This window comes from Pecten maximus, chromosome 4, assembly GCF_902652985.1.
Source record: "Pecten maximus chromosome 4, xPecMax1.1, whole genome shotgun sequence".
NCBI classification, from domain to species: Eukaryota; Metazoa; Mollusca; class Bivalvia; order Pectinida; family Pectinidae; genus Pecten; species Pecten maximus.
The window spans coordinates 48,725,419-48,738,752 of record NC_047018.1 but is presented as its reverse complement, the minus strand read 5'-3'; the positions used below and the strand labels follow the sequence as shown (position 1 = coordinate 48,738,752).

The window sequence follows — 13,334 nt, the reverse complement described above, 5'->3', positions numbered from 1 at the left end:
TATTTATTTGATTATAAATGAAGATATAATTTATTATAAAACTTATATTATGAATACGTGTATTTTTTACTGAATAATTTTACAATGTTTGATGATGATTTAATATCTTAACCAATTTCTGCATTGTACTTTGCATAATAATTACTGTTGTAACTCATAATTTATTCATCTATATTCATGTATTATTTTTTATGATATTTATTTATTAAATGTTTGATAATAACTTAATATCTTAACCAATTCATGCATTTTAATTTGCATAGCAATTATTGTAAGTCATGATTTATTCATCTTTATTAATGTATTATTTTTTATGATATTTATTTATTGAATGCCTTTGCATGAGTTATATATACTAACTGTTTTAGACTTTTAGTTAATTTTTGTTGTTGTTAGTTACTTAGTTATTGATAAATTGTTCAATTGGATATTTATATAATTACATTTTTTAATAAACTGTTGTAAAACTATGCTGATGTGAAAAATTCTGACAGGATTGCCTGATAATAATGCTATGAACAGTGTGATTTTTGTTTTTAATATGCAGCATTATTTTTTTTAACAGTATAATTACAAATCTTATAAAGGTAAAGAGCTTACAATCAATTAATTTTGTATATATTTTTTCTATTGGAATATTTCTTTTAGAGCGTTTAAACTTTGTATGAAACCTTTTGAAAAAAAAAAAAATACTTTTAGAGTATCCTAAACTTTCATTTTTTGGCAGTTGTCTTGGCATTTCTTACCCTTTTTCCTGTCCTGTCTCTTCTTTAAAAGGTTAAATATTGTGCTAGCTAAAACCGACTGTACTTCCTCCTTTGTCATTAAAAAACAAAATTTTGAATCATAACAGTAATTTAGAAAGTCAGCTTTCACGCGTGTTTTTCACTCATTAAAACTATTTATATTGTAAAAAATAATGTTAGTATTTAACTTGGAATGTATGATTTTCGTATTTATTTTAGAACTCAAAGTTTACGGTGTTATTAAACGTTCTAATTACGGAACTGAAACTGTAACTGAAGGAATAATCGTAACTGATGAAATAGTAAGTTTTTATTTGTATTTTATTCCGGATTGCATTATGTTATATATCAATTAACAGGAACATGTCATGTTGTTATGTAAACCAATACAATTACCGGTCACACCGCAGGTGGGCGGCGCTACGGGATTACTTTGTCAGATCACAGGTAGATATGAAATGGCCTGGACAATGAAGTGATCACCGAAGGCTGGATTCGGTAACAAAATACAATAATAACTCATGTGCCAACCGCAGCCGTAATACAGGACAACTTCATCGTAACTTCGTAAGATTTAATGGTAAAATTTAGTATTATGCGATCGTCTGATCGAAGGGAAAATTTACACGATGTTAGATATAGGTATAATCTGTATGTTACCAAAAAAAAAAAAAAAAAAAAACTTAAATAACGGCTTCCTGGGCGTGTCAAATACGCCCCGGACACTCAAATGCACGCTTTAATGCACCTTCAGTGGTGCATTTCCGTATTATAAAATCATTTGATCGAAGTGAAATTTTGCATGGTGTAAGATAATGATGTTATTAATATGTTACAGAAAAAAATATAAAAAATTCTTCATTAACGAATTCCTGGGCGTGCCCGACACCCGAGTGCACGTTGCACTGCAACTTCATCGGTGCATTTACATAATATGCACTGGTCCGATCGAAGTGAGATTTTGCATGGTGGTAGATAATGGGATAATATGTATGTTACAGAAAAAATTATCAAAAAATCTTCATTAACGAATTCCTGGGCGTGCAAAATGTCCCTGGACACTCCCTGGTCACTCATTAGGTACACCGGTGTGCTGGCTGTGTGATGTGCTTGTGGACCGTAATTTCACACCTGGTAATTGTTTAGCGGTATACTAACCAATTCAAACTTGAGAATTCGTAATTCTCCGAACATGTTTATACATCTTTTAAAAATATGGAATCGAAAATATCATAAAAATAAACCCTTGTTTACGAATAAACAGCCAAAAACCGTACTTTTCACGGTTGAGTGCTGCGTACACAAAATCACACTCTGAAAAATGTAAATCGACGATTACTAAAGTTGAAGGTATTACTTCCATTTTATTTTAAATGTCAGATTTTTCAAATATTAATCAGGATTTATAAGAAAAACATGAGATTTATTCATTGGGCCATTGTCAAGAAAAAAAATAATATCAATATTCCTGGTACGGGGATCGGGTCGGCATACACGAAATCACGGCCGGGACCTAAGATTTTGGTGCAAATACAATAAAATCGGATGAGACATTACACCTACCTTGCAAATATGGATCAATGAGATATTAAAAAAAAACCATTTATAGTCTCATCTAGGTGGTTTATTCCATCAGTGTAGACGCTCGCTTTACGTCAGTCGAAATTTCACAATGTTGTCCGGCCCTAGGCACGAAGCAAAACCACCCATATGTGTTGCTCTGAGTCAATCGCCCGAGATTCTTGCGCGGAGGAAAATATGTGCGAAGCACACGAGTGATATTTTTCCTCCGCACAAGAAACGAAGGCGATCCGACTCGGCAGATCAACACATATGGGTGGTTTTGCTTATTTATCACATACCTATGTTATCTTACAATAGTAATACAACAATTTTCGAGGCGCGTTTTCTGGTGGCGTGTATCACACATGTGTGATGCAAAAAGTTGTATCACCATGATACTGGAAGCTGGAACTACTTTTTAGGGGAATTCCCTTTTTCCAATTCTTCTCAATTGAAACTAAAAATAGACAGTTCATCGGATGAAATGGCATTCGGAACACCTCGGCCGATTCTCTACGGTCGTAGAGAATCGGCCGAGGTGTTCCGAATGATGAAATGGGTGTTATAACATTGATTTAAAACATATTAAAATATCTTTTTTTTTAAATACATGCAAATAAATAAATAATTACTACTGGGATATTTTTGAATATGTCAACTTCATTAAAAAGAAATAAAATTTTCCTCTGTTCCGTCGTCTGCTACCGTCCGATTTGACAAGTTTGACAATTCTTTCCAGCATGGAACTTTCCCATGTGAATTTCGAAATCCTACATGATCTGGTATTTGATGAAGAAGATGACATGGATGGGTTTGATGAAGAAAATGATACCGGACAGGGAGATTCCGACCTACTCCTATAACATAAGAGGCCGCTGGTCGGCTCTTTTTCTATCGGATATTATTTTGTTACACAGCGCCTGTCAAAAGTCCGACCTAGCCATTTCAGCATCTATTCCCGAATTCGTCAGGTCATAACTTGGATAATACTTGGCCAATTTTGTTCATCAAACACTCATTGGAAAGATAAAACATTTCTCTTTAAGGTAATGTATGTGTTACTAAGATTTTTGACCCGCAGAATACGACAATTTTTTTTTTTTTAAATACGTTCGTCTTCCCCCTCTTTGTAGCTACTACCCTTGATACTATATACATATATATATGGACTATCATTTGGAAAATCGTGCCAAGCCCCTGTGATCCCAATACAACAAACTTCGGAATCTACTGGAATATCTTCCGAGAGAACATTAACGTTGGAATCTCGGATTTAAGGGATTATATAATGAGTAAGAGAAACCCCAACACTGTTCGGAAAACTGAAGGTTCAAGGTTGTATCAGGAAATTTGTTGACTGGATAGCACAACCACCCCGCTCTGACGTAAGGCCATTGTGCGATATTTTGCCATTTATAATGGACACTTATATAGGAGGGTTTCTTTTATTTGCCCAGAAAGATGACGGATCCCATTATGAACCCGACACTTTGACAAGCTTCCATCGCGGAATTGACCGTCATTTACGCGAAATAAACTATGCATACAACATCATGACGTCAGAGTTTTTCAGCACGAGCCGCCAGGTGTTGCAGTCGCGAAGGAAAGAACTTAAACAACGGGGGTTAGGCAACAAACCAAATAGGGCCGAGCCGGTTAGTGAAAATGAGGAAAACGCGTTGTGGGAAAGTGGGCAGTTAGGGTTGGACAATCCAAAGTCTCTTCTTAATACCATTTGGTACCATAACACGAAATTGTTGGGGTTCAGAGGGTGTGACGAAAACAGGCAATTAAAATGGGGAAATCTTGAACTGAAAACAGATGAAAATATTTGGAATTCAATGAAAGATCGACTAAAACCCGCGGAGAAAATTCTACTCACCAAAGATCGTTTAATCCAATTTTTTTTTGCAAATCCACAGAATTTATCCATGTGTCCAATCGAATCTTATAAACTTTACGCAAAACACAGACCAGTTGAAATGAACACTGGCGAATCCCTTTCTATCTTGTTGTTAATCACAACGAGAACGGTAAAAAGTGGTTCAAAAGTCAGCCAGTTGGGAAAAATAAACTTTCCGTAATGAAAACAATGGCTAATAATTCTGGTTTTGTTGGAAAAAAGACCATATAAAAACATATCTTTTTGCGCCCCCCCCCCCCCCCCCCCCCCCCCCCCCCCCTCTTTTTGACATCCAAAATCTAAAAAAGGGGAAAAAATACGAATTTATATATTCATTTCGATAAATATCTGTATATTTTCGAACCGATAATGTTTTCTTGAAGGCAACGATAAAAACTTTATCTTGTACATCCGGAACATTCCGACTTTTTTACTTCAGACCTGTGTGTCGGTCGTCTGCACTAGCCTGGTAAGTCAATCTTAATACGAAATTTTGCTTAACTTCATCACATAGATTCAATAAGTTGATGATAATTTGTGAAGTTAATAGAGTCCATAATGAGAACAAGACAGAAACACAACATGAATAAGAATGCGCTGTTTTAACGTGAATCGAGTGATACTATTTACCAACAGGTACGAGGAAATACAAAAAAGATCGGCTCGTGCCTACGGCGCTCGCTTTATCACTAAAATACTGCCCCCCTTTCGATTGCAGATCCACAGGGGTGCTTCGCCACCCTGGTAACAGCTTGGCGGCCCCCAGACCTCTCGCAAAAAGGGGGAAAAAAATCGGCTCGCGCCTACGGCGCTCGCATCATCACTTAATTACTGGACCCCCCTTTCGGAAACTCCTGGATCTGCGCCTGATCCCGAATTATTGGAAATGTGCTATATTTCATTTTCCGCGGAGGGCTTAGACCCCCTTGAACCCCCTATCAGGGCGCTGCCCTGAACCTGCTGTACGGCCCCTCAGACTCCTCGTAAAAAAAAAAAAAAAAAGTAAAAAAAATCGGCTCACACCTACGACGCTCGCATTATTACTTAATTACTGGACCCCCCGCCCTTTCGAAAATCCTGCCGATTGATGTTTTGCCATCAATAATATATCCTGATTTGGTCAAATAGACAAAAATCTTGAAATGACTTCTTCTGATATTTGGTCTGTAGCATGCTTGAATGAATGGCTACCAAGTTTGTTTAGATGAATGACCTTGATATGCAATTAAGTTCATAAGGGCGACATATCTAAAATCTTCAAATAATGACTTCTCAAAACAGCTCTTATATACTCTTACACCTCAATACTCTTTTATTTGAAGATTTTTGTAAGTAGCCGAGCAACGAACAATAAAAAATGTTTGTTGGATGACTTGTTTACAATCGATATCATGGTCTTCAAGTTATAGTTTATTTTTTCTGCATTGACATCATGGTGTCCATGTTGGATTTTTGGTCTGCTTACAAAGGTTAATGGAACATCTTCAGACTTTCCGCTACAGCATACTTAAACGTCTTATATGTTATACCCCCCCCCCCCCCCCCCCCCCCCCCCCAAAAAAAAAGACGACAATTTCACTACAAAATATGGCAACAGAACAATAAGAAACATAACAAAAACAATAGGTTTTTTAATCATTGGTGAAAAGCCCCAATAAGAAACAAAGCAAATTAAACTATATCTCCCTTCACAATGACTTAATTAAACATCAGCTACAGATCTTGTCTAAAAGTTTCAAAACGTCAAAGTAGACGGTACTAGCTTTTCTATTTGCATTTTTCCAGTTTTATGCTATTTAGTTTTGAGCTGATTTGGGCCTTAGTTGGATCGCAAAGAGTATTACGGATGGTCTTTTTCATTCAAGCAAAATAGAAACTTCTTTCCTTGTCCATGGTCGTTTTTTCACATCTCATCAATCGGAGCGACATAAGAGACCAATATTTATCTTATACAACTGTATAAGATAAATATTTTTGGTCTCTTATGAAAAGAAAACGTCTGACTCAATGAGCACACATACACACCTTAATGTAGGCCTAGGCAAGACAACCAGAATCCATATAGTAACGGGTGCCACACCTCCTAGTATAGGGGTCAGAGGTCAAACAGTTTTGCATTGGGTAACATAGTGTATTTGTATAGGAAATATTTTTGGTCTCTTATGAAAAGAAAATGTCTGACTCAATGAGCACACATACACACCTAAATGTAGGCCTAGGCAATACAAACCAGAATCCATATAGTAACGAGTGCCACACCTCCTAGTATAGGGGTCAGAGGTCAAACAGTTTTGCATTGGGTAACATAGTGTATTTGTATAGGAAATATTTTGGGTCTCTTATGAAAAGAAAACGTCTGACTCAATGAGCACACATACATACCTAAATGTAGGCCTAGGCAATACAAACCAGAATCCATATAGTATAGGGTGTCACACCTCCTAGTATAGAGGTCAGAGGTCAAAATGAATGCATAGTGTGATTGCTACCACCGGTGAGCTTTCACAATCATTGATTGCACTTGTTATGTTTAACATCCTATTAACAGCCAGGGTCATTTAAGGACTACCAGGTTTTTTAAGGTGAAGGAAAGCTGGAGTACCCTTTGAAAAACCACCGAGCACCCAGTCAGTACCAAGCAACTGCCCCATGCGAGTTTCGAACTCGTGACCCAGAGGTGGAGGGCTAGTGATAAAGTGTTGGGGCACCTTAAACCACTCGGCCCCTGACTAAATAATAATATGGTCAACACTTGACCACTTCCAATCGCCTTTCCTTCTCAATAACCAAGGGCCAAGGGTTATGATATTGGGCCAGTAATATTCTGGAAGGAGGGGTAAAACGTTTGTTCAAATGAATGATCTTGGACTTTCAAGGTATCACGGATCAACTGTGTTAAACTCTTTAAACAACTTCTCAACAAACATATTTGGCCAGTTTCATACCGTGATGAAAGTCTATCAAAGAAAACTGCTTGAATGTACTTTCAAGGTCATAGATGTTACATAAGTTAAACTCTTTAAAGTTTCTTAACAAGAGGCCTAATGGGCCTGTATTTCTCACTTGCTTCAATGCAACTTTGCTGCTCTAATTAAAACATTATTATAAGAGTATTGAAGTATAAGACTATATAAGAAGTTATTGAGAAGTCATCATTGGAAGATTTTCGATATGTCACTCTTATGACCTTGAATGGAGGTCAAGGTCATTCATTGAAACAAACTTGTTAGCCCTTCACCCCAGCATGCTAAAATGTACTGGCCCAATATCAGGTCCCAAGGGCCACTTGGTTATTGAGATGGTGTACATTTTTAGCCCACCATCATCAGATGGTGTGCTATTCAAATCGCCCTGCGTCCGTCGTCCGTCCGTCCGTCTGTCCGTCCCTCCGTCCGTAAACAATTCTTGTTATCGCTATTTCTGAGAAAATACTTAAGGGATCTTTCTCAAATTTCAAATGGAGGTTCCCCTTGGTGCCTAGTTATGCATATTGCGTTTTGAGACCAATCGGAAAACAATATGGCCGACAGGCAGCCATCTTGGATTTTGACAATTGAAGTTTGTTATCACTATTTCTGAGAAAGTACTGAATGGATCTTTCTGAAATTTCATATGTAGGTTTCCCTTGGTGCCTGGTTATGCATATTGCGTTTTGAGACCAATCCGAAAACAACATGGCCGACAGGCAGCCATCTTGGATTTTGACAATTGAAGTTTGTTATCGCTATTTCTGAGAATGTGCTCAATGGATCTTTCTGAAATTTCATATGCAGGTTTCCCTTGGTGCCTAGTTATGCATACTGCGTTTTGAGACCAATCTGAAAACAACATGGCCAACAGGCAGCCATCTTGGATTTTGACAATTGAAGTTTGTTATCACTATTTATGAGAAAGTATTTAAGGGATCTTTCTCAAATTTCATATGTAATTTTTCCCTTGGTGCCTAATTATGCATATTGCGTTTTGAGACCAATCAGAAAACAACATGGCTGACAGGCAGCCATCTTGGATTTTGACAATTGAAGTTTGTTATCACTTTTTCTGAGAAAGTACTGAATGGATCTTTCTGAAATTTCATATGTAAGTTTCCCTTGGTGCCTAGTTATGCATATTGCATTTTGAGACCAATCTGAAAATAACATGGCCGACAGGCAGCCATCTTGGATTTTGACAATTGAAGTTTGTTATCGCTATTTCTGAGAAAGTACTGAAGGGATCTTTCTCAAATTTCAAATGGAGGTTCCCCTTGGTGCCTCGTTATGCTTATTGCATTTTGAGACCAATCTGAAAATAACATGGCCGACAGGCAGCCACCTTGGATTTTGACAATTGAAGTTTGTTATCGCTATTTCGGAGAAAGTACTGAAGAGATCTTTCTCAAATTTCAAATTGAGGTTCCCCTTGGTGCCTCGTTATGCTTATTGCATTTTGAGATCAATTGGAAAACAATATGGCCGACAGACCGCCATCTTGGATTTTGACAATTGAAGTTTGTTATCTCTATTTCTCAAAGTACTGAATGGATCTTTCTCAAATTTCAAATGGAGGTTCCCCTTGGTGCCTCGTTATGCTTATTGCATTTTGAGACCAATCTGAAAATAACATGGCCGACAGGCAGCCATCTTGGATTTTGACAATTGAAGTTTGTTATCACTTTTTCTGAGAAAGTACTGAATGGATCTTTCTGAAATTTCATATGTAAGTTTCCCTTGGTGCCTAGTTATGCATATTGCATTTTGAGATCAATTGGAAAACAATATGGCCGACAGACCGCCATCTTGGATTTTGACAATTGAAGTTTGTTATCTCTATTTCTCAAAGTACTGAATGGATCTTTCTTAAATTTCATAAGTAGGTTCCCCTTGGTCCCTTGTATTGCATTTTTGGACCAGTCTGTCCTGAAAACAACCTTGCAAACAAACAGCCATTATCGTTAAATCTCAAATTTCTTATATAGCTAGGATTCCCTTGTTTGAAAAGTACTGGAGGGATGTCTCAATTTGCACAGATTAGTAAAATGAAGGGAAAAGTAGAGAAAAGATCAATCTGACATGGAACCTATGAAGAGCATTCAATGGTGGGCGCCAAGATTTCTCTGGGATCTCTTGTTAAAGAATAAAAAGTTGATGCCAAATGGAAGGACTGACGATGGAAACTGCAACACGTACAGCTGAAGCTGATTTTCCCTTAAGGCAGATGAGATAATAACTGACTGAAACGTTTGTTCAATTGAATAACCTTGACCTACCTTTAAGTTCACACTGGTAAATTGTATCAAATTCTTGATTAAAAACATAATAAACAATAATAATTATGATAATAGTCTTTATTTATACTTGATTACAAAATGAGTGAGAGACTCGATCATCTTAATTTTGGTTAAGTAGTTGTCATGAAATATACAGAATTCACAAATTTTACATATCACAAAGAATCGCAAAAGAAAATTGCCATACATAAGTATAAGAAAATATGAGTCCATAAAAATGGAAGTTTCATTTCTGACATGTTCAGGTAAAACATTCTATGTATAGATGGACTCTGGTAAATAAACGATCTGTTAAAGATTTTTGGGTCACCTGATGAAGTGTCAATTGACTTATTTTGATTGTCCTTTGTTCTTGTCCGGCAACACTTCTTGCAGATATACACAGTGTGGACAGTTAAAAATAAAATGGAACTCATTCTCTACTTGGGTTTTGGCCCATGGGTCTCTTGTTTTGTTGTATTTGTTCTATAGTTCATCAACAATTCAAAACAGTAAAGATATCTGACATACACGAACTGTATATATGTTTTGGATAATTTGATATATTATGCTGATGGGTGGATAACTAGCTATTCTTTATTATCATCTCCCTTCTGAATTGGACCCTCTTCTTCCTGATCAGAAGTGGCTTCTCCAGAGGAGGAAGGAGGAATCTGGACTAAGTAAGCAGTGACAGGAAAGGTTCCCTCGGGATCTTCTTGGCCAGGTGTCCTGCGCTCTAGCGTCCCATCAAAATCATTGGGAAACCAATACCAGGCTCCTACTGGTCTCCCATCTGTGCCCATTTCTGTGCCCCCATCTGGTCTGAAGACATAGGACATAAAATGCCCAAGTTCACCTTCCGAGGAAGGAGGTCTTATCATGGTGAAGAGAAACAGGAAGTACCTGTAATCAGAAAGTCATCCATTATGAGAAGGCTAAACACTATCAATGACTACACTCTATAATGTTTTCAAACAATTTCCACAGAATGGTCCTAAAAAAGTATTATTAGTGCTATGAAACCATCTGAAGTTTTGGTCATTTAAGGATCTACATTGTATCAGAGACATATATAGATATATAGATATATATGTCTCTGATTGTATATATTATGGTCTCCACTATATTATTATAGACTCACAATTTTCATTTATGTTCCAGAAATGCTGAAATCAGAGATTCAGACTTTTAATTACCCTTAAAACATGAATGTATTGAAAATGAAAACTGTTCTATAGCAAAAGGCAATATTTGTCCAAATGTGTGACATTTTTTGAATGATTCTAGAGTTAGCTTTGTAAATGTCATCTTACAGACGGGTGGAACCAGGGAACAACTGGTTTGTTTGTTTGCTGGTTTTATCACTAAATAAACAGAGTGAATTTGAGGTAAAGTCTGATCTTTTAGTAACTGGTTTCAGGGATTTTCCTACAATAGAAATAGGGTCAATTAAAAGGACCCATTCCCCTAAAACATTCTTGTGAAAATTCCCAATTTGCCATTGAAAAATTCCCAATTTTGAAGTCACCTTTGAATGATTAAGTAAGTTTTAGTTTTATCTACAAAGACCTCTACTAAATTACTTTTGAAAAATAAAAAATAGCTATAGATAACAAAATGAAATCAAATATAATATTAAGGCAATATTCATCAAAGAGAAACTGAGATTTGTAATATTTTCACTACATGTATTTTGTTAAAATCCCCAATGTCACAACATATATTTTGCTGTGTAGAAATTCCCAATTCAATGGACCCTGGACCGAGTTGAAAAATTGTAGAAAACCCCTGGGTTTCTACCTCATTGAAAAATACAGGTGTATACATGTACAGAATGTCATGTTCTCCAAACCCGAAGCAGTTTTCTATTTCAGTACATCACTATGGCCCTGTCAATCCAATATGATAATTTATGTTAATCCAGGGCTTTTTTTCACTACTTTGGGAATGGGGCCTATATGACTTTGGGATTGGTAAAAAATGCGCGGCAACAGGTAATTGGGAAAAATGGACATAATGGTAAAAATAACAAGAGGCCCAGAGGGCCTGTATCGCTCATCTGGATTTCATGAGATATGAAACAAAAAAGATGATTAAGTATATTTGTCACTGGTATTGCTATGTCAATATATCATAGGCATTTTATATGGCTACGTGAGGATTTGATGTCAAAAAATGCATTAATCCATGAAATAAAATTAACTTTTGGCACAACCCCATAGGGATGCTACCACACAAATGTGAGTGATATCCATTGCTTAGTTTCAGAAAAGAAGTTGTTTAAACCAATTGACCCCTTTTGACCCCGCCTTCTGCACCCCGGGGGGAGTGGGGGTCAGTTCCTTCCTTTATAAAATTTTGAATCCCTACCCAAAAGGATGCTACCAGGCAAATATGAGCGATATCCCTTGCTTGGTTTCAGAGAAGAAGTTGTTCATATCAATTCAGCCAAATTGACCCCTCTTGGCCCCGCCCCTCAGGCCCCCGGGGGGTCAGCCTCACCATTTGTACAATTTTGAATGCCCACCCAATAGTGATGCTACCAGGCAAATAAGAGCAATATTCATTGCTTGGTTTCAGAGAAGAAGTCGTTAATATCAATATAGACCAATTGACCACATTTGGCCCCGCCCCTCAGGCCCCTAGGGGGTCAGCTCCATCATTTGTACAGTTTTTAATCCCCACCCAATAGTGATGCTACCAAGCAAATATGAGTGATATCCATCGCTTCGTTTCAGAGAAGAAGTCGTTTATATTAAGAGAGGAAAATTGACCCCTTTTGGCCCCACCCCTCAAACCCCTTGGGGGTCAGCCCCACCATTTGTACAATTTTGAATCTCACTCCATAGGGATGCTACCAGGTAAATATGAGTGATATCCATTGCTTAGTTTCAGAGCAGAAGTCGTTTATATCAATTCTGTAAAACTGACCCCTTTTGGCCCCGCCCCTCAGACCCCAGGGGGTCAGCCCCGTCATTTGTACAATTTCGAATTCCTACCCCAAGGTGATGCTACCAGTAAAACATGAGAGATATCCATTGATTGGTTCCAGAGAAGAAGTCAATTATATGAATATAGCCAGATTGACCACATTTGGCCCCACCCCTCAGGCCCCTGGGGGGGGGGGGGGGGGGGGGGGGGGGGGGGGTCAGTCCCATCATTTGTACAATTTTAAATCCCAACCCCATAGTGATGCTACCAGGCAAATATGAGTGACAGGCATTGCTTGGTTTCAGAGAAGAAGTCGTTTATATCAATATAGCTAAATTGACCACATTCGGCCCCATCCCTCAGGCCCCTGGGGGGTCAGCCCCATCATTTGTACAATTTTGAATCCCCACCCTATAATGATGCTACCAGGCAAATATGAGCGATGGCCATTGCCTGGTTTCAGAAAAGAAGTCGTTTATATCAATATAGCCAGATTGACCACATTTGGCCCCGCCCCTCAGGCCCCTGGGGGGTCAGCCCCATCATTTGTACAATTTTGAATCCCCACCCCATAGTGATGCTACCAGGCAAATATGAGTGATAGCCATTGCTTGGTTTCAGAGAAGAAGTCGTTTATATCAATAGCGCAAAAATGACCCCTTTTGGCCCCGCCCCAGAGGCCCCCAGGGGGTCAGCCCCATCATTTGTACAATTCTGAGTCCCCTACCCATAGGAATGCTTCTGACCAAATTTGGTCAAATTCTGATGTGTGGTTATGAAGAAGTCAATTGTTGAAGGATGGACGGACGGACGACGGACGCAACGGTATGGCGTAAGCTCACCTTGGTCCTTCGGACCAGGTGAGCAAACAAGTAGACACAAATATGGATCTATGCTATATTTATTTAGACTCTAGAGCATTATCTCCCTTTATCAGGCC

General features: G+C 37.9%; 2 protein-coding genes across 6 annotated transcripts in view; both read right to left on the bottom strand.

Moving 5' to 3' along the window:
- Positions 1 to 2,432, bottom strand: part of LOC117326319 — a 42,696-nt gene extending 40,264 nt beyond the window's left edge. The window contains exon 1 of the mRNA XM_033883017.1: positions 2,310 to 2,432. The gene's annotated coding sequence lies outside the window, so the exon portion shown is untranslated. The remainder of the gene's footprint in view (positions 1 to 2,309) is intronic.
- A 7,088-nt stretch (positions 2,433 to 9,520) lies between these two features.
- The window catches only part of LOC117326313, an 89,038-nt gene continuing 85,224 nt past the window's right edge, over positions 9,521 to 13,334 (bottom strand). For all 5 annotated transcript variants that reach the window (XM_033883004.1, XM_033883005.1, XM_033883007.1 and 2 more), the window contains one exon: positions 9,521 to 10,366. In XM_033883004.1, coding sequence (XP_033738895.1) covers positions 10,051 to 10,366 — 316 coding nt within the window. In that variant the 3' untranslated portion in view covers positions 9,521 to 10,050. The remainder of the gene's footprint in view (positions 10,367 to 13,334) is intronic.